This window comes from Caretta caretta, chromosome 5 (assembly GCF_965140235.1).
Source record: "Caretta caretta isolate rCarCar2 chromosome 5, rCarCar1.hap1, whole genome shotgun sequence".
Taxonomy (NCBI): Eukaryota; Metazoa; Chordata; order Testudines; family Cheloniidae; genus Caretta; species Caretta caretta.
Window position 1 is genome coordinate 13,813,686 of NC_134210.1, and position 22,656 is coordinate 13,836,341.

Below are 22,656 nucleotides of genomic sequence, written 5' to 3' on the forward strand. Positions count from 1 at the left end.
AAAGGGCAGGAGAGGAAAGAGAGGCACAAAGAAGTGAAGTGACTTGCATAAGGTCATGCAGAAGTCAGTAACAAAGACAGGAACAGTCCAGAACTGTCCAAGTCCAGTGTCCTGTCCACTAGACTATGAATGTTATATATCTACATTAAAGACAGACCCTGAAGTCTGATTAAGCAGTGGCAGTTAATGTCAATACACACATCCTATTTATGCCTGTTTCTCTTTTAATCACACTTATACTTTCAGATTCTCTTCCTTCAACTCTGAAAGAAAACTGGAGAAACAGAATGTTTAAAAAACAAGGTGATCCCTTGTGTATGATTTTCTGGATTCCACTTGCTAATGATGGCTAATTTATGAAACCACAGAGATAAGATCTGGAAAAGATTTGGGCTGGGAATTTCAATGGGCCTAAGGGAATTTGGTGCCCAGTTTCTTCAGGACCCTTTGAAAATCCCATTCTCAAAGTATAAGCCCTCAAGTTCTCCTCTAAGGCCTTGTCCACACTAGGAATTTCAGCCATCAGGCTAGCTGCACCTGTGCAAACTCCTAATGTACATGTAAAACTACTATAAACCGTGATTTCCACCCCTGCAACATAACCCTGCTTGAAACTGGGAGAATAAATTATTATTATTGATTGTTTATCTTGCTGTAGTATCTAGGAGCCCAGCCACAGAGCTTTGAGCTAGGCATTGTACAAACACGGAACACAAAGAAGACCCCTGTCCCAAACAGCTTCAGTCTAAGTAAGTGATCCTGATGCCAAATGAAACTGATAGATGCCTTGCTTATCTACGCTAAGGGTATGTCTACACTGGAGCTGGAAGCTGTGATTCCCAGCTTGCACAGACAGACCCACACTAGTTGCACTTGACCTAGAACCTAAAAACAGCACTGTGTCCGTGACTGCATGGGCGATGATTTGGGCTAGCCACTCAAGTATGTACACAGGGGCCAGGTGGAATTGTACTTGGGGCAGCTAGCCTGAGGAGCTGCCTGTGCCACCACGGACACAATCCTAATTTTAGACACTAGCTCAAGCAGAGCTAGCATGAGTAAGTCTATGCGAGCTGGAAATCACGCCTCCCTGCTCAAATGTAGATGTACACTCAGTGATGTACTGGGGTAGCTACGCCGGTGGCTGGCCACTGATGGCTGTAACCAGAGCACGTCCTCAGTGCAGGCAATGCCTAAGACCCAACAACTACCTTTGAAGTTAATGGGAAAAGTCCCCGTTGACTTCAAGGGAGGTTGGATCAAGCCCCTAGTGCACCTCTTCCAGTTAAAGATTTTTCCCAGCTGTATTTTTTGCTAGTGCTTTGTCCACTCTAGTTTTAATTGTCTCCAGTGATGGGACTCTCTCCACTTCCCTTAGGGAAACTATTCCACAGTCAACACTTGGAAGAATTTTTGTTTCTGATATCCAGCCTAAATTTTCCTTTGCTTAACTTCATGCCATTGCACCTGGATGTACTGTAACACATACTTTCTGCCTCACAACCCAGTTTCTCTGCTGCCTGTTCCTCCACCGCAGCCATAATCCTGTGTGTAGTATATTAGCCGGCAGCTGTGGAGGTCAGAGCCTCACCATTATGGCATCTCTGCAAACCTCAATAAGGAAAAAAAAGAGCTTTCAGTGGGGGGAACCAAGAGAATATGTACTTAAGAGTGGGAAAGTTCTTACTGCTCAGTTATTTAATGGAGCAGAACATAAAATAGCCTTCTGCTAAGAGTCTGAGCCAGATTGGTCTATAGATTTGACATTAGAAGATTGTCTTTCATATCTTCTGGGAAAAGGAAGAGGACTTCAATGGTCAGCATCATGGACTACCTTAAAGCTCCAAAAGTTCCTCCTACCTACCTAGACGAGTTCATGTGTGAGCTTCAATATCTGGCACCTAGATATCATAGTGACTGGGAACTCACAAATACCTAGGTAGAATGGATATGTGATGTCCCCTTTTGGACTTCGATGAAGTTTGAGGTCTCTTTGAGGCTGCTGGATCTTGGTGCATTCTCTTTGGGTTTGAGGGGTTTGAATGCTCCCTATGCTGGTTTTCAATAAAATAACAAGGGTATTTTAAGAATAGCTTTATATTTAACACTGATGTAATTTAGGACTTTCCAGAGTGTGGAAGTCACTCTTAAAGAACTAGGTCATACTGTACCTTCTGTGGCCCATCGGAGCATGCTAATTTGGAAATCTTCCATTATTCCTGAGGGATAACTAAGGGGAAAAGAATATTCCACAAGCACATTAGAAGAACCCAGCGTGGCAAACAGAGCTTTGCTGTTTTAAACAGCTTATGATACCACAGTAATACAAATATTTTATAACTGAACATCCAAGGCTCATTCTATTCCATTAAATTGGAATCCACTTACAACTGAGTGCCACTGGATAAGATACAGAGAGGTGATTTTCTCTGTGCCCTGCAATCAATATAAGAGAACACAATTCCAGCACTCACGACCTTCAGCACGCACCCTGGCAAGTTGTTCCCATTCTCACTATTTATTTTTACGCATTGTGAGTCAGCAAACTAGACAAAGTTGCTATGCCAATGTCCTTCATCCAGTGCCAGTTACAGGGGGAAAGGCAGCAGCCAGCTTTGCTACCAATGCAGAGTCCATGAGGAAGACGTACGTCCAGAGCTGTAGCAGCAAAGTGCTGTTGCTATTGCTTTAGATGTCTGTTTTCATCTGTTTGCACTTCTAGAGCACCTTTTCATCTGAAAATCTCAAAGCGCTTTACAAACAATAATCAGGCCTTTGAATAGGTCAGTGTTATCACTGAGGCTCTAAGCACCCGGAGGCAGGAACTTTGTCTTTTATATCTGTCTATAAAGTAACTACTACCTGGCACTATCCAAATAATAAGTAACTACAATCCCGTTTCCAACCGGCGGCAGAGAGGTTAAACATCTTGCTCAAGATCCCACACTAAAGTCAGTGGCAGATCTGAGATTAGAATCCTGGAATCCTAATTCCAAGTTACTCTGCTCTAACCCCAAGAGAACCCAGTCCCTCGGACAAATAGCTGATAAATGAGTGGCTGAGCTGTAGGGAAATTCCTCCCACGTAGGCCTACTGCTGCAATGGCTAAATATATATATATATATATATATATTCTATGGACCAGCTGCAGGGTTTTCTTTGATGCCAAGGCAAGTGCAAGATTGACTCCAGTAAGTCCCATAGAATGTTCAGATAGCAGCCAAGTCTTCAGGTCCTGCTCATCCTTTGCTTGAGATTCTCCACTGAATGCCTGTCTGGGGCTGGAATATGCTGTGGATGGAGGCATGGGGGTGGGTATCACAGGCCAGGGGAGCCCGCCCATGCCCCGCCTGGAGGAGCCCCCCTGCTTCCCACTCTTCCCCTGTGGCCCCAGCCCAGGCTGCTCCTCTTCCCTGAAGCAGGCAGGGGCTGGGGCTGGGGCTAGGGTAGGGGCCCAGGACTTGGGGCAGCTGGTGTGGGTGCTCGGGCCGCCTGTACAGCTCTCTGGGGCTGGGGCGGGCTGGCCGGGGCAGCCCAGGGCTGGGACAGGGGAGCTGGCGGTTGGGGCCGGTCAGTGAGCCAGGGAGCTGGCTGGTGTGGGGCTCCTCCCACCATGGTGGGGCACTCGGAGCTGTGGCGGGGGAAGGGGACAGGGCCTCGGGCAGAAGGGATGGGCTCAGGGGCTAGCCTCCTCAAATGGGCAGTTCATGCGCCACCCATGAATGGAGGCATTTTGTCCAGGATCATGTGTTAAAGGCCAAATGTGATACATGTCAGAAACATGAAAGATAGAGGGTAAGGGAAAAACTGTCCTTATAACCGATTACAGACACTCCCTTTCAGAGGGTAGCAGTGGGCCACACAGGACAACTGAGAGTGCCAACATATTTCCTTATGTAAAGAATGCAAACTGCAGAGTTTGGCATGGACCTGCCTATCACGCTACCAAAAGCACACCAGAAACATCCGAAGAGTAGTGTATGTTGGGTTGCTCCTCCTTTCCTGTCATCATCATTAATCCCCACAACCCTCCCTCATCTGAGCTGCCAGCCGGTGCTTTATCTTGTCTTTGTCTTGTCTTAGAACAAAAGCTCTTCAAGGCCCAGATTCAGTAAAGCACTTGAGCACATGCTTAATTTTAAGTGCACAAGTGGTCTCGTTGAAGTAAATGAACTTTAAGCACATGCTTAGCTACTTAGCTGAATTGGGGCCCAGGACAGGAAACATGTCTTGATCTGTGTTTAACAATAATAATACCTTGCTCTTTCATAGTGCTTTTAATCAGTAGAACTCAAAGGGGTTTACAAGGGAGGTCAGTGTCATTATTCCCATTTTACAGTTGGAGAAACTGAGGCACAGAGAGTTGAAGTAACATGCCCAAAGTCACCCAGCAGGCCAGTGGCTGAGCTGGGACCGGCCTCCCGAGTCCCTATCCAATGCTCTATCCAAAAGACCATACTGCAACACTGCTTTCAAGGTAACATTATTTTTAATAATAAATAATTGTTTAAACCAATACCTGGGCTGTTTTTCATTTACATGTGGAATCTCTCCAGGATTTGTTATAGTTTTGTAGAGAAGACTTTTAAGTTACTTTGTCTAGGACAAACTCCTCCGCTCCATAGCTTAGAACTCAGTCATAGGGTATGTCTACACTGCAGCAGGAGTGTGATTCTCAGTGTGGGTAGACAGGCATGCATTAGAGCAGGGGTCGGCAACCTTCAGCACACGGCCCATCAGGGTAATCCACTGAAGGGCACTCGACATTTTGTTTACTTTGACCAGCCACCACTTCCCGCAGCTCCCATCAGCCAGGAACGACAAACCACAGCCACTGGGAACTGCGGGGGGGCCGTGCCTGTGGACGGTCAATGTAAACGAAATGTCTCGCGGCCCGCCAGTGGATTACCCTGATGGGCCGCATGCTGAAGGTTGCCAACCCCTGCAGAAGAGCTAGTGCACTAAACATAGCGGTGTAGCTAAAGATAGCTGAGGCAGCTGCCTGAGCTAGCCACCCGAGCATGCACCCAGGCAGTCCAGGCAGGTTTGTATTCAAGCTGCTGCCAGCTTGAACAGAACTAGCGCTTGTCTGCCTGCACTGGGAAGCACGCTTCCAGCTGCTACATGGACATTTACCTATTGTGCAGTTGTTTCATGAGCACAACTCCCCTGGATATCAATGGGAGAATATGCAGGCACTAAGAAGGCCTATAGTGAAGATATGGAATATGCACTGTGGACTGAAGAAGAGAATTTTGTCCTTACGTCAGTTATTATTTTACCTTTTTATTATGTTTTAAAACCCCTTTTCAGGGATGTATAATCCTCTTAGGCAACTGATATATTTCCTGATGTACCTGTGGGACCATACAAGACAGAATACTGATACTGCATCGATCAAATGACAGAATCGTGCTATGCTATTGAATTGTTTAAATTACTTGGCAAACGATATGATCTCAGTAGAGGACCCTGAATAGACTATTACAGATGAAAACGTGGGCTCCTTATATTAATAAAATTCAGACAGTGGCACTGAGCCTGGCTCAAAGCCCACTGAAATGAATGGAAAGAACCCCATTGTTTCCACTAGGGATCAAGTTCTTAATCCCCATTACTTTGACATGGAAGCTCAAAAGCCCTGCTCTTTGGAGACGTGTTTTTGGCCCCCTCATTATACATGTGTTTGTAACCCATCTGACAGGTGTGACAAGATGGCCGATCTTAGTATGGTGGGTCCTTCGCTTTTCTTGGTGGGGGCTAAGATGCCATCCCTTGCCCCTGCTCTTGGGGCGCCGAAGGCCCCGCTAGTGGCCCAGGAAGGTAGTAAAGGGGGGAAGCGGGGGCGGGATCTGGGTTTGCTCTTGATCTTTCAAGTCTCACATCACACCTCCAAGCTCCAGTCCTCTCTCCTTCCCCCTGACTGCCTGAACCAGGGGGGTTTATTAGATTCCTGACAGGGCCTTAATTGACGGCAGGTGCTCCAATTAACCTGTAGCCACTCTCCCTAGTCTACAGGGAACCATGCCTTAATTAGCCTTGGGTTTATATATTTCCCCTCTAGCACTCTACCACTGCTCCCTGGCCATCCTGTATCACACAGGGCAACCATTTTATAAAGCAATTGCTCATACTTACATAGAGAGCACTTTCACCTCAATGACATCCTGTCTTAATTCCAGGCATTTGGTGGAGTTGTATTCGAAAGGCCCTTCATAAAACTCAAAGTACCTAAGGAAGAACAAGGACAAAAATAACAAAGGTTACAAACAATGCCCCCAAATGCTAGATTCTGAAACATAGCTTTGTTTATCAAGGGAAGCATGCCTGAAGCATATGCCAGTGTTCCCTGTCCCTTTTAGGACTGCAAGGTCTGGCCCCAGGTTAGAGCAAAGTTATTACACAAAAGCAAACACTGGTATCATCTGTGATTACAAAATGCCACATGGGCCAAGTGTCCCTGTCCCTTTAGAAACTCAAATACTAATGGTCAGATTTTCAAGAGATAGCTCCCACCACCACTTTCCATTTAGCCAGTTTAAATAAGTGGCCAGGTTTTCAAAACAGCTCAGCTCCCAGTTAGGCACCTAAATGAAGTCACCAGATTTTCAAGTGGTCAGTAGCCAGCAACTCCCACTAAAGGACAAGGACAGCAAGGACAAGGACAGCAGTGGGTTGCTGCTGGGGGCTGAGCACTTCTGGCTATCTGTCTCCCTTCATTTAGAGGCCTGGATGGGCACAAAGTACTTTTTAAGATCTGCCCCTGGTGTCTTTTCTTAGGATGAAAGCTACAATTTCTACATGACAGGAATACCATTTTGAGTTTGGTTCTCCTTGTCAATATCATAATTTTAAGCAGTTGACCTTTTCTTTGGGGTTTTTTCCCCCTTAGTACATGTTTTTGATCTGAGATCCCTTTAATGTAGAAAACAATAATTTAAATGGTAAGAAGTGGATTTAATCATTTAAGTGGATTTACTGATCTACATCACAAATAAGACTGATAATCAAGTTTTTGATTAACACAGACATGAAAACACAGCTTTCTCAGTTAAACCTACCTACCGTATTCGTTGGGCTGGGATGAAAGGGCAAATTAAATTAAATTTCAGATATTCAAATTAGACACCAGAGGGAGCCCATGCTGTCTACCAAATTAATGAAAATGCACTGGAACTACCAACGGAAGAATGATTTCAAACCACGCTCCCCATCTGCCTAAATATTTAAGTACCATTTCATCACTGGAAGTCAGTAAATCAAAATCATTAATCTTTTAGATGACACACTCTAGCCTAAACAGAAGATATAGGCTTAATGCAGAAATTATTGGGGAAATACTATGGTCTGTACTATGCAGGAGGTCAGACGAGATGAACATAATGTTGTCTTCAGGCCTTAAACACTATGTATCTATAACTACAGACTTCATTTACTACGTATTTTGTATTTTCCGTAAGGAAGAAAAGTACAAGGGTTTTCCATTTTGTGGCCATATATTGGGATTAGAACTGGAATGTGGGTTGGTTCCTAACACATTTTTAACATTATTTTTAAGTAAATTGGCATCAAAATACTAAGTTTTCAATAACTGTTCATTTGAAACATTTATGGAAAAAGTTACTTCTCTTGGTAGTTCAAGCTTTAAGAAGTACCTTAATTTTTGGGAACCCATCTTGGGACATCTAATCTGGAGAAGTAATGAGCACTCACAGTTCCAAAAGAAGTCAACTGAAGGTAAGTGTGTCTAGCGCCCCACCTATATTCAAAGTTACACCAGTTTGACTTTACATTGATTTAACAGTTGATTTGGTTAAACCAGTGCAAATCTTTTGTGGACACACTTAGATTTAAATCTGGTTCATGCCTATGTATCTTAACTTGATAAGGAATCAGTGTTGGTATCACATCTTTTTGGTCACAGAACCATTATGTGTACACAGCTTCTCTTACCAGACTGAGACTGCAGTCAGGAAATACCACCAAGCCCCACCAGTTGCTGCTGTTTTTGAAGGCATGATGCAGTGCACTTCTACTGCATATAGCTAGGCCCATGGACTGAGTATTAATGACACCTGGGTCAACTGTGGGATTTGAACCCAATCCCTCTGGATCTAAAAAGCATGGCTCACCACTGCTTAAGCAGTGGTTCTCAACCAGGGGTCTGGGGCCCCTGGGGGCCCACAAGCAGGTTTCAGGGGGCCCCAAAGCAGGGCCAGCATTAGACTTTGCTGAAAGCCAAAGCCCCACCATGCGGGATTGAAGCCCAGGGCTCTGAGCCCCACCACCCAGGGCTGAAGCTAAAGCCTGAGCAACTTAGCTTCATGGGGCACCCATGAGGCACCAGGCAATTGCCCTGCTTCCTACCCCCTAACGCAAGTCCTGGCTTTTATATGCGAACAAACAATTGTGGCACAGGTGGGCCATGGAGTTTTTATAGTATGTCTTGGGGGAGGGCTCAGAAAGAAAAAGGTTGAGAACCCCTGAGCTAAAGGACCCATCTCAACGATAGTAGCAAACTCATAATGCTCTTTACATGGTCTGAGCACTAGCGGGAGACAAAGAGCCACACTGTATTCATGGGGGTTACCCTTACATACCGCTAGGGTGACCAGATGTCCCGATTTTATAGGGACAGTCCCCATTTTGGGGTCTTTTTCTTATATAGGCTCCTATTACCCCCCACCCCCTGTCCCAATTTTTCACATTTGCTATCTGGTCACCCTACACACAGCAGGTCACCCTACACACAGCCTGTCCTTGCAATGGGTATGAACATGAGACACTCCTCTCCCACTGGCCTCTGCCATCTGTTCTTTCCATTCTCTCAAGGAAACGCTGTTAACATAGTAAGGCAGGATGAGTGATCAATGACAGTATTTTGCTGTAGTACAAAACAGCCACTATAAACTGAGGGTCTGATTCTCCTCTGACTTCCTCTGACACTAGATTTTCAACAGCGCAGCTCCATTGAGTTTACTGGAGTCACTCCTTACTTAGACTGCTGTGAGCGAGAGGAGAGTGCAACCCTGAATGTGCGCACTTCACTCAGCTAGAGGATGAAACAGCTAGAGGATGAAACTCAAGGCAATGCCGACGTCCACCACAAGGTAGGCACCACTCAATCCAGAGGGGGTTATGGGGGACACAAGGGGTGTGTGGACCTGGTGCTGGCCTTCTGCACAGGGGTGCGTATCACCCCGAATGAACAGAATACACAGTAAGTCCCTGGAGACTGAAAGAAATTGTTAAAATCCAGATGAACACCCTTCTTTCCCGTGCTGTTCTGTGTCCATTTCCTAAATTAAAGAACCCCAGTTCCGACATCGAACAGCTCACGTTACCATATGGTAATCCTGCGGGGGGAAAAGCTGGCTTCCGTCAGAGAGGGAGATGGCACTTTATGAGCTATGTATGAAATGTCCTGAGTCCCAGAGATCCCCCCTGTATCATTTACTGTTTACACAAACAGCCAAGCCAAAAGTCCGAGAAGAGAAAGGATGTGTTATAAACCAGGGGAAATGGGGTGGGGGAAGGGATTATAATAAAACTAAACAGTGCCTACAGGATGAAAGGAAAACCCAATAAGAGTACTGCATTTATAAACCGAGGAACTCCATTAAATAACATTTGAAAAGATTAGAGGGCCATACTGTGATCCCCTTATTCTCACTGAGTAGCACCTCGCTTCTCAAATAGCCTCATTGCTTTCAGCGGGATCCTGTGGGAACAAGGGATTCGCAGCCTGGCTCCTTGGACTGGCTCCTACATAGGCAGCTGGTGAACATATTTCTTGGGGGGCTGAGCCCGCCCAGCACTCACCTCATACTGGCCTGCAGGGCTGGGCCCCGCTCTCTGCTCCAGCCCGTTGCTCTTGCTGCTCGCAGATTAATCGCCTGCCACAATATTTCTTGATGTTAGGGTTGCCAGGTGTCTGGTTTTTGACCAGAGCGCCTGGTTGAAAAGGGACGCTGTGGCTCTGGTCAGCACTGCTGACTGGGCCATTAAAAGTCCAGTCGGGAGTGCAGTGGGGCTAAGGCAGGCTCCCTGCCTGCCCTGGCTCCACACAGCTTCCAGAAGCGTCCAGCATATCCCTGCATCCCCTAGGCACAGGGTCAATGAGGAAAGCTCCGCGCACTGCCCCCACCCGAGCACTGACTCCGCAGCTCCCATTGGCCGGGAACTATGGCCAATGGGAGCTGCGGGGCTGGCGCCTGTGGACATGAAGGCGCCTGGCCACCCCTGCCCCTAGCAGCTGAACATGCCGGCTGCTTCTGGGAGCTGCCTGAGGTAAGTGCCTCCTGGCTGGAGTGCACCCCCAACCCCAGGTCAGAACCCCCTCCCACACCCTAACTCCCTCTCAGAGCCTGCACCCCAACCCCCTGCCCCAGTCCTGAGCCCCCTCCCGGAACCCACACCCCTCCCTGCACCCCAACCCCCTGCCCCAGTCATGAGCCCCCTCCTGCACCCAAACTCCCTCCTGGAGCCTGCACCCCAATCCTCTGCCTCACCCTCAGCCTGCTCCTGCACTCCGAACCCCTCAGCTCCAGTCTGTAGCCCCCTCATGTACCCTAAACCCCTCATTCCCAGCCCCACCCCAGTGCCTGCACCCCCAGCCAGAGTCCTCACCCCCTCCTGGACCCCTACCCCAGCCTGGAGCTCTCTCCCGCACTCTGAACTCCTCATTTCTGGCCTCACCACGGAGCCTGCACCCCTCCCACATCCCAACCCCCCCTGCCCCAGCCCAGTGAAAACCCCAGAGAAGGGGCAGGGCAAGGGTGTTCGGTTTTGTCGATTAGACATTTGCCAGCCCTATTCAGCAGGCAGGCATGCAGGCGGGGCCCTCCCCCAGCAACATCCTGCCCCACCCTGTCCCCTTCCTGACCCCTGGTGCTGCCAGACATGGGGCCTCAGGAGCTTTCACTCCCCCAGACTCACCTCCCCGCTCCATCACCTCAGGATTCCCCCTCATTTCCCTCAAGACAGCCCTTTCCCCACTTCCATCACCTCAGGGTCTCCACTTCCCATTCCCAGGAGGCGCCATTCAGGAGCCAGCACCCCCTGCCAGAATTGATTCTAGCTTTACCTGCTTTACCTGTTCCCACATGATGCCTCAACCTGCTCCCTCCATGGTGCCACCAGACAGAAATAGATCTGGGGGTCTGAGACCCCTTTAGCCGTGGCCCCCAGGCTATGAAAAGGGCCAGACTGAGATGCCTGGAGACTGAAGTCCTCTGCTTAGCTACACAACATGTACATCACAGCAAGGCAGCTCAAGCTTCCCCATGCTATCCTGACAGGGTGCTTCAGTGCTGAACCTGTAAAAGGGCGAAGGTGGCTCAGTCTCCATGCCAGCCCCACCATTAGTCTTTCTGGTGAGACTGCCAGAAAAGGGTGCGAACTGTGATTTAGCTGTTGATGCAGTAGGAACTGATCTAAAACCAGCTTGTCTCAAGCAAGCCATGGAACAACCATCACATGGACTATCGGCCTGATCTGGATTTGAACCATCAACCCAGAGGTGAAGCTCTCTAGCTTTGGGATATCCAGTCTCCAGAGCTAAGCTGTCACCACTTTAAAGAATCACTGAAATGGTATCTATTAAACACGTATTAAAATCCTGTTTGCCTCTCTTTCTCCCCTGTAGCATTTGCTCTATTTATTTGCTTTTAATAGAGGCAGTTTGCTGAAACGCAGGTAGGCCTCTTCCTTCAGAACTGCAGTGTGTGGTACTTTCCCAGGAGAGGCACTGTACCTTCACCCACTCACTATATTATAAGTGCAAGTTCTGCCTATTAACTCCCACTCTGAATTATGCAATTCCTTGCAACTGACGAGGCACTAGGCTTTTAAGTAGTATAATTAGCACAAATAGGTAACATGACAGAAATCTGTCCTCTCTGTTCTCTTCATTAGTCTAAACTTGACAGACCTCTAAGAAATGGCAGCAGGGTACATTTTATTTTGTTTTAAACTATTGATTACGCAGGTGCACATTCTCACTGTCAGACACTCAACAGCATCCCCTTTACGCAGTGGGGCTCGATGTTCTACCTTCCCAAGAACAATGATCATTCTTCCATTACTTCAAAGAAGTTTTACAATGCGTGCCCAGAATATCACCTCTCTCTACTTTATCTTCCCCTCCCCCCCAATCTCTGGAAACCTGAGTAATTTATGTCTCTCAGCCCCAAGACCACCAATTAACTGAAAATACACACTGATGCAAAAAATATACACACTGAAACAAAAATACATGAATCTTCACATAAGTCCAAAATGGATCAAACTATATCAAAATATACAGTACACGTACAGGAGCTGTAACATGCCCAAAGATGCAAACACACTGGGTTAGATTTTCTCATAGTGGTACCCTATACACTTTGTTTACATACTACTCTATGTACATTCAGGTCACTTTTGGTTATCTAATATTTGATGGCTCTTTCTAGCATCAAATCGCAGGTCTTAAGACCACACCTACAACTGCAATTGCAGGAAGAGGATTCTTTCCTTATGACTCTCAGTAGTGAAAAGAAATGTGATTTGCACTGTGGCCTTCCAGTGCTGACTAGCTTAGGCTTTCTTCCTCTCTAACCTTCATTTCTCCTTCATGCTTTTGTTTATAGCTGTGCAGCTTTTGAGTTCACTACTGAGAGGAGGAATTGGCACCATGCTCGTACATTGGCTAGTGTAACTCTGAGCTCTTCGATCAACTGCTGTCAAGTTACCTCTTCTCCCTGACCTCCAAGATCTCCTTGCTCATGCTCCATTACTTATGTCTGCAACCTCAGTCCTGCCGTAGGGGGACTCTACCATTGGGGCATCGGTTCATTAGATATATTGTGCTGATTTTTAAAATATAGTTAAGTGTCATTATCAGATGTGGGTCTTTAAACGAGAGCTTTCTCTCCTACTGGCTTCTGTATCTAAGTCATCATGCTCAGTTTGTGATGACCGAGAGTCATACTTCCACAGCAAGGGATCCTGATGCCATATGGACAGGGTTATGAGCTCACTGTAGGAAAAACAAGCTTTTCTCCAAAACCAAACACCTTCCGGTGGCTAAGAAAATGAGAAGTAAAGGGCCAGGTCCTGCAGGCTTTTATGAAATTCTAAATAAGGGAAAAGCCCTTTTGACTTCAGTGGAGGATCTGAGTGAGGGCCAAATCTCTCTTGCCTTACTCATATGAATAATTCAATGTGAATACGAGAATAAGGCTAGCAAGGTTTGGCCATTAACAGAGATTTCAGGATTTGGCCCAAATAAATTGATGAATGTATTATCTCCTTTTACATTCTGACCTCAAATTTGTTAGCCACACAGTAACACTTACCTCGCATCTTACATCTTCCAAAGGCTGTCCAAATATAACCTAATCCTCACCATATCCCTGAAAGGTAGGTAGGTAATTTCCCAATTTTACAGATGAGGAAGCTAATGCAGAGGTTAAATGACTGGCGTGGCAGAGCCAGAATGAGAACCCAGGAGTTCTGGTTCTGCTCTCACTCTATACCAGTGGATCCCTGTTAACTAGAATGAGATTGCACCAACAACACTGAGTGCATGACTCCAGCCACTGACATTAAATGAAATAACCTTTCACATGGTATCTGTGAAAAAGAATACCTGAAAACATATCATTGCCAAATGGAATTCCTGCTTTCATAGCAGCTCAGAACTGGCAAGGGAGTGGGAACAGTACAGCATGTGGATCAATTTACACTCCTCTAGGGGCACGGGACAAAAAAGTCACATTGCTTTGTATGCGGTTTCTGCAGTCTGATAAACTATCCGTGGTAGCTATGTTTCAGAGTAGCAGCCGTGTTAGTCTGTATTCGCAAAAAGAAAAGGAGTACTTGTGGCACCTTAGAGACTAACAAATTTATTTGAGTGTAAGCTTTCGTGAGCTACAGCTCACTTCATTGGTGGTAGATAGATATTGGGAAGGGAAGGGTCTTTAAAGTGAAGGCGTGACTTGGGGGGGGAGGTTGTAATAACTGGGCCTACAAAGTTATCCTAATTGTAAGATCAAGGGTAAGGAGGGAGTAAAAGTTCATTCAATGTCATAACACCCTATAACAATAATAATTAATGGGAGAAGGTGGGAAAGGGAGACAGAAAGACTAAATTAGTCTAAACAAAAAAGGCCTAGTCAGTTAATTTAAAGACTGTGTTAACAGCATGCTTGGTAAATAAGAAAAGTGGCGGACTGAAAAAATCAATGGACCAAAATTGGTGTGTGGAAAATTAGCCCAAACTGGTAAAGAGAATAATAAGAGGAAAGACTACTCCACCCACCACTCCCTTTTGGGCTCCTTAAAAGAAAACCTCATGGGGAAAAATTAAGCAGCAGCAGCTGTCGGCCAAAAATGCTGGTGACTAAAAGAAAAGCAGGAAGGTGCAAGCTTCACCATCGTGGCTGCTACTCGCATCTCCTGAAACCCTAGAGTCCACCACAGCGCCACTGGCCCTTCTTTGTCCTGGGCCTGAGCAATGCCCTGACCAGTCCCAGCCAGTCAAAGGGACCCCAATGACATCGCCACCTTCACTGGCTCTGGAAAAATCCCAGATGTGAAACTGGGTGTGTGTCCTTATCCTTCCTTCCCTTATTTCTTTGCTTTCCTATCCTTCGCCTTTTGCCTTCTCTCTAATAAGAGTCTGGCCAAGCAGGCCAAGCCTGTCTATTTTGCAACACTGCTGTAGGCCTGTACTCAGAAAGGCAGTAAAAAACAATGCCCCACACAGCCTACTGCTGGTGAACCTTTGCTGGGTCTCGGAGTGGCTAATAAAACCATGTGCCAGGCCTGTGTTTTAAGCAGTGTTGTTGCAGCCATGTTGGTCCCAGGTCCCAGGTGGGTGAGGTGATAGCTTTTATTAGACCAACTTCTGTTGGTGAGAGAGAAGCTTTCAAGCTACACAGGGTATGTCCACACTGCAATTAGTCACCTCTAGCTGGCCAGTGCCAGCTGACTCAGGCTGATGGGGCTCAGGCTAAGGGGCTGTCCAATTGTGGTGTGTGATGAGGTTCAACTCACCACTGTGGCGCCTCCTGCTGGCTGTCCTGGGGATTCACTCTGTACATCAGTGTGCCCTCTACTAGTGATGTCTCCGCACCGTCACTTCTGCTCCTGGGACCCACATTACTCCCAAGACTGCAGCATCCTCTTCATGACACAGCCCTCCGGCTGTGCCACACTCCATGTTCCCTCCACCCGGGGGACAGTATCGCAGTCCCAGTCCAGCCACTTCCTCAGTGGCAAGTGGCGGGGGGGGGGTGGGGGAGAGACCCAGGCCTGCCCACTACTCTGGGTCCCAGACCCTGAGACTGGCTGCCACTTGCTGTGTCACCTCCGACTCTTCTGTAGATCTCCCTGGGCCACTTCCCCATGGCCCCAGCACCCTCTTTGCCCTTGCCTCAGGGCCTCAGCCTGCAGATCTCTGCAGCCTGCCAGGAGCTGCCTTTAGCTCCCTGAGTCTCTGCCTGCAGCACCGCTCTGCCCAGGGTGCTGGCTGCCCTCCACCTGCCAGGCAGCCAGTCCTCCTCAAGCTCCAGGGAGTGACTGAAGCTGCTCTGCTCTTATATGGGCCAGCCCAGCCCTGATTGCCTGCTCATCGCAGCCTCTTTCTGATTGGCTGCCTCCTGTGCAGCCTCCCAAGGGCTCTATTAACCCCTTATGAGTCAGTGTGGGGCAGATGCCCCACCACATGATGTAGACGGTCAGGCTTGGGCTCTAGCCCGAGCACTGGGACACTCCCACCTTGCAGGGTTCAACTGGTCATAGAACTGGTCCTTGATATCAGAAGACAAGGTGAGTGCTGGGGCATACACACTCACAAGGTTGGCTGGGCCTTCAGATGTGAACAAACATAGTGCCAAAGTTCTCTCTGATCCATTCGTAGGTGGCTCAATCATCCCCAGAAGTGAGTTCTTGATGGCAAATCCCACTCCATGCTCTTGCATTTCTTCTGCGCTTTTCCCCTGCCAGAAAAATGTGTAGTCATTTTCTCTGAGAGAGCCACGTGATGCTAGCCGGGTTTCTTGGAGGGATGGGATATCCACATTGAGTTGTTTCAGCTTGTCATTGATCATGGCAGTTTTACATGCATCTTTGATCTGCTGAAGGTCCTTAGATAATCCAGTTGTCACGGTGTGAATGTTCCAGCACCCTATCTTTAAGGATGTTTTCTTTCTTTTACTGGATTTGCCTGGTGCGTTGGTTACAATCCACTTGTCGTGTTATAAAACTAAGCTCCAAGCACCCACTGAAGCAGGCAAACTGTGGTGGGACTACACCCTATTGTCTGGGGGCTGCCCAGTTTTATGGCAGGCGATAGTGGTGTAAGGGGACTGTTGCCCCCTTACTAACATTCAGTGGGGGTGTTTTGGTTTTCTAGCTCCCGGTACTAAAAAGGCAGAAGGGTCGATGGGGAATCAGAACCCTGAGACTGACAGCCCCCAGGAACAATGGGGAGAGGCCAATGCTCCAGGTCAGCCTGAATGGCAGGGCGAGCAGGCTAATCAGGGAGTCAGGAGGCCAGGGAGGTCCCGTCCTCCTCCATGTGAGCTGGATTTGCCTGGGTCAGACAGGCAGAGTGGGGCCGAGCTAAAGAGAAAGCAGGGGCCCAAGCTAAGCTGGGGAGCAGAGCTGTGGCAGATCCAGAGAGAGCAGACCCTGTCCTGGGAGCAGAGCTGCAGCCCCAAAGCCAGAGGCACAGCCCAGAGAGAGCAGACTTGCCCTGGGAGCAGAGCTGCAGCAACCAGAGCCAGAGGGGCCAGAAAAGCAGCCCAGGAAGCAGGTCAGTGCTGGGAGCAGAGTCACAGAAGCAGCCTGCTGAGCAGACCTGTCCTGGGAGCAGAGCTGTAGCAACCAGAGGCAGAGGGGCCAGAGAAGCAGCCCAGGGAGCTGGAGGCAGAGCAGCAGCAGCAGCAGTGCAGAGACAGAGCGGTGGAGCTGGGGCTGGAGCAGTCCGGAGCTGGGTGCAGTGAACAGCTGGGGAGACCGAGGGGGACCCTGGGCAGCAGGCCCAGCACAGAGAGACGCCTCAGCCAACAGGCTCTGCAGACCAGGCTTGGATCGTAACCCCGACAGGACGGGGGTGACACTGGGAAGAAGCGTCCTACCACTTAGAGCCTGAGAGCGTGTGGCCACCACCAGAGCGAGTGTCCAACCCACAGCATCCTTGCAGCACAGCCAGGGCCTGAGCAGGAGGCCTGGGACTTACAAGGAACAGACTGTGAACTGCCCTGACATTCCAGAGACACTGTTTGCGATGTTCCCTGCCACAGAGCGGGGTGATATGTTTCCTTTAACCGCTCCCATTCTTCCTTATTCTTTTTAAATTTAATTGTTGATTAAATAACTTGCATTTGCTTTAACTTGTATGTAATGGTCAGAGAAGTGCCCAGTGCAGAGAGAGTACCCCGGAGTGGGGACAACCTAGCCCGTCCTAGGTGACCACAGCAGAGTTGGGGGTTGAGCCCCCCAGGAATCCTGGGCCCAGCCTTGTTGGGGTTACGAGGACTCTGCCAGACAGGAGAGTGGAAGGGGAGTCCTCAAGGGCAGGGAGGCCACTGGGTAAAGGAAGTGGGAGCGAGGACTCAGATCCTTTCGCTAGCCCACTTCACCGGGGTAGTGCAGAAGCCAGGAAAGTTCCCCACAAGAGCGGGACTATTCCCCCACTTACAGCTGTCCAGTGAGATTCGCTGATCTCTCCCACCGTCGGAGGCAGCCCCTGGCACTCAACTCTACACCAATCAAGTAAGAGCTTAGAACCAGTGATTGCTGCCTCCCGTGTTGTGTCGATGTTCGAGGTGAAGCTGGAGTACCTCTCCAGGGCACAAGCCTGGGCAAATGATATGGAGGCCCTGAGTTGCTCATGCATCAGGACCCCACTCTTAGCATCACCAGTAAAATCCATAGGAGAGGAAGAACCAATATATCTGGTACCCGATCCGCTGAAGATACTAAAATGTTAGCACCTGACCGCCTCTGGGGCTCCACTCCAAATATTCTAAGTTTACTCTCATCGTCTTCCATTCTCCTGAATTCACCCACAAGGCACTGGGGCTTTTTTGTCAGGGGTTGCTCCCTTAGCCTTACACCCTTCCGGGCTACCCACAAGACAGTGGGTTTGATGAGCCACAGAGAATACCATCTACTCTGGTAAGCAGGCATAGCCTGACCTGACAGAGTAAGTAATAATAGCACTAATAAAAATTAAAGGCAGTGGCAACAGTAAGGGCTACGGATGGGTGAACGTGTTTGGAAAGAAGAGCACTGACAGGCTATGAGACTGGAAAGAATTTGGGGTAATGGTAGATAGCCAACTTAACATAAGCTCCCAAGGTGCTACTGTAGCTAAGAGGCTGAGCACTATTCTCAAGTGTATACACAGGGGAACAGGGACACTGGAACAATTTTTATAGTAGGGGTGCTGAGAGCCACTGAACCAAACTGTAAACCCTGTATGTAATGGATACCTCTTCAATCCAGGGGGAACGGGGGAGATGGGGGCAACACCACCAGCACCCTTAGTCCCAGCACCCATGCAGAGAAATATCAACTGGAGTAGGGAGATCATGTTACTTCTATATGGCTTTGGGGAGACCATTACTGGAATACTGTATCCAGTTCGGGCGGGGGGTCCACTCTTCAAAAAGGATACTGAAAAATTGGAAACGGTTCAGAAAAGTGCTACAAGAATGAGTCAAGGATTGGAAGAGACATACCTTATAAGATTGAGCTTCTTAAGTCTCACACGTTTCATTTACCCAAGAGAAGGTTAAGAGGTGATTTCATCCTGGTCTACATGTACGTACATGGGGAAGAGATTTTTGATGGCATATGGCTCTTTACATAGGTGCCAACTTCCTCGGTTCCCAGGGGGTTCCCTTCTGCCGCAGACCCCATCACCACTTCTCCCCTTGCCCCAGACTCCACCCTGTCTCTTCTCACCCCCCACTCCATCCCCGCCCCTTCTCCCCCCTCTCCCAGCGCCTCCTGCACACTGCTGAACAGCTGATTGCGGTGGGTGGGAGGCGCTGGGAGGACGGAGCTGATTCGCAGGGCCCGCCGGTGGGTTGTGCGGGAGGCGCTGATCCGCGGGGCTGCTGGTGAGTGCCGAGCACCCACTATTTTTTCCTTGTGGGTGCTCCACCCCTGGAGCACCCATGGAGTCGGCATTTATGGCTCTTTTATCTAGTAGAACAAGGCATAATGAGATCCAATGACTGGAACCTGAAACTAGACAAATGCAGACTAGAAATAAGTCATGCATTTTTAACAGTGAGGGTAATTAGCAATTGGAACAGTTTACTGAGGGATGCAGTCAATTCTCCATCACTTGAAGTCTTTACATCAAGACTGAATATCTGTGTAAAAGATACACTATCACTCAAAACAGAAATTACAGGCTTATTGCAGAAATTACTAGGTGAGGTTCTGTGGCTGTGTTATACAGGAGGTCAGATTAGATGATTATAATGGTCCCTTCAGACCTTAAAAATCTGTGAATCTCTGAACCTTCACTAGTTTTTAGAACCAAACCTTTTATGAGGTTCTGAAATGTTTGGCTAACTTAGTTCTCCTCCATTTCCACAAGCTTCTCCACTTTCAGATTAGAGACTGCGTCTGAAGTGCCAAGATACCTATAGGAAGGCTGGTTTCAGAGTAGCAGCCGTGTTAGTCTGTATTCGCAAAAAGAAAAGGAGTATTTGTGGCACCGTAGAGACTAACAAATGTGTTTGAGCATAAACTTTCGTGAGCTACAAATGCATCCGATGAAGTGAGCTGTAGCTCACAAAAGCTTATGCTCAAATAAATTTGTTAGTCTCTAAGGTGCCACAAGAACTCCTTTTCTTTATAGGAAGGCTGTTCCCATGAGATATTTTGCCCAGTTTTCCAAATTCTAGGTGTTCAGTCAAGCATCCAAAAATTCAGATGCTTCCCCACACTGGACCTGAATTCCCAAACTGTGGATGTGCGCTTATCACTAAGAGGGGCCTCTAGCTTTTAGCTACTAATCTGCACCACAGGGTATGCACTGATGATGACCCTAGCCTTATGCATCCCCACCTGAGTGAATCTTAGGGTTTGTACACACTAGCGCTTACTTTGATATAACTTAAGTCGCTCAGGAGTGTGGAAAAGCTGAGCAACTGCCCTGAGCAACGTATGGCACACCAACCTAAGTGCTGGTGTGCACGGTGCTATGTTAGCGGGAGATGCTCTCCCACCAACAAAGCTCAGGGAAGCGGAGTTATTGAGCCAACGGGAGAGATCTCTCCTGCCAGCAGAGAGCACTAGCCATGCTACATCCACACAGCTAAATCAGTACAGCTGCGCCACGGTAGTGATTCTAGCTTAGACTAGCCCTTGGAGATGTTCATGGTTCCTCCTGTTGGATTTCAGGGATGTCTCCATTCTGGAATCATGTGAGAAAGCCCCATGACATCTGCAGACAATTGACACATCTGCACAATTACGATTATGATGGTCATTCCAGGGGATGCCATCTTCACCACTACTATCTCTTCCTGTCTGTGTCCTCCTGGCAACAGATCTCATCTCCTGTTCAGTAGAATTCTGATTTTGACCTCCTCCTCAATTTGATACATTGCTCATTTGGGATTTAGCACTATTTAGCTCAGCTGCTCAATATGCTTATCACAGACAATAGAGATGGTAATTGACCTAAGGTCTAGTCCTGCCATTGCAGAATCGTTCCTTACAGTATATTCTCCTGCATCTGCATGGTCACTTCGAACCTATACTTACACCTACATTGCAGCAGTGGTAGGAGTATCATCAGGAACTAAAAAAAGCAGTCCTTGAGGAAGCATCAAAAGTTCAGACTAGTAGCCCATTGTTTGTCTACTCATCCAGAGTAAACCCTCCCTGCAGAGGACACTATGTAATAGTACTGATAAGAATACCGCAACCTCCAAACTTTCAGGGTCATCTTACATGGTTATTGACTGCTCTGAGAGGGACTTCTGGTAATATCAACCGTAACATGGATTGTCATGTTTTCTCTTCGGAAGGCATGCCCAGGACACAATGTGTCAAAATAATGTCTTTAATTTTTGGAAATGGAGAGGCTTTGGTCTCTTTTTGCTTTCTAGGGTGATGCATCAAGACCACATCAGCTCCTTTGTGACACGCAGTGATGGGGGATGCTGCAGGGAAATCTATTTTAATTCCATCCTTCCAGAACGCTCTCATTTTGAATATACTGCTGTTTGTTTAATCAAGTTCATTCCCATCACTCGGATTGAAATAAGCAGCTGATCTTGTTGTCCATATGACCCATATGGGGGGGGCGGTTATCAGAGCACATGGCAAATCTTATAACATCAATCATTATGCCTGAACAATATTATTTTTTGTTTCCCTTTTTAGCATCGCAAGCGATACCTTGGGCTCTTCCTGTTTTCTCTCGTGAAGAATTTTGGCCCCTTCTCTATTAAGAGCCAAGTCCAGCGAGGTGAGCCACTACCCTTTACTACTATCCTAGCCAAGGAGATTTGAGGGCTCACGCCCTAAGTATGTTGCTATAAAAGGCAGGAATATGTCAGATGCACCCATCTACCTACATTACAACAGGTCTTTAAAGGGTCTGTTGGGCCAGGGCTGGGTCTAAAGTCAGTATTGCTAGAATGCATATTTGCACTTCGGATAACACCCTTATTGGTTAGTAATCATTTATTTTAAAAATAATTAAATAGCAAACACAGACGGCAGTGTGCAAATATACTGTATGATTAGGGCCCTACCAAATTCACGGACATGAAAAAACACATCATGGAGTGTGAAATCTGATCTCCCCTGTGGGACATGCGTATTGCGGGAGATGGGGGCTCCTACCATGCGCTGGGCTCCAGCTGCTAGTCTTGGCCGGGCTGGGGAGGGACAGGACTTTCTCTTTCCCTGCAGGGGCTGCTCCTGAATCAGGGTCAGACCCACCTCCGGGAACCTCCCCCAGCTACAGGAAGCACCGCGGCTGCTGGCTGGGAGCCCAGCTCTGAAGGCAGTGCAGAAGTGATGACCCCCATACCCTGCGACCTTATTTCTGTGCTGCATACACAGACACATTATTTATATACATCATAGAGCTCTGCATTTGTCAGAGGTGTGTTAGTTTTATATCATTATAATAATATCTGTTCAAAGTGATATAAATATTTACATAAACACTTTACAAGGAAGTGACACTCTCTGATAAACTACAGACTATGCGATAAATCGCATTTACTATGCACCTTTGACCACCTCACCTACCTTGTGCTCATTAGACACCTTCCCAAGGATTTACATATAGAATTAAAATCAACACACCTCAGACCAATGTAATTTAGGCAGCAAGTTCCAAATTTGGTAGAAAGAATGAATCGTTTTTGTGGCTGGCAGTTTTTAATAAATATCAACAGTGTAAAGATGCTCAGAGTTTTGGAGTGTTCGGATAAATCCCTGGAAAGTCTAGTGAGCAGAGGGCAGATGAGGTGGCCAAAGGGGCCTGGTAAATGCAATTTATCACCTAGCTCTGCAATTCATCATATGGTATCGCCTCCAGATATTTCATACATATAGTTCTTATTTATGTATTTTCAATTTACAGTCACATATGATGTGGGCATATGCATACTAATA

At 47.6% G+C, this 22,656-nt stretch overlaps 1 protein-coding gene across 5 annotated transcripts in view; it reads right to left on the bottom strand.

The window, feature by feature from the left end:
• Positions 1–22,656, bottom strand: part of ST8SIA5 (ST8 alpha-N-acetyl-neuraminide alpha-2,8-sialyltransferase 5) — a 67,989-nt gene that overhangs the window by 17,962 nt on the left and 27,371 nt on the right. For all 5 annotated transcript variants that reach the window (XM_048850497.2, XM_048850496.2, XM_048850495.2 and 2 more), the window contains one exon: positions 6,139–6,231. In XM_048850497.2, coding sequence (XP_048706454.2) covers positions 6,139–6,231 — 93 coding nt within the window. The remainder of the gene's footprint in view (positions 1–6,138; positions 6,232–22,656) is intronic.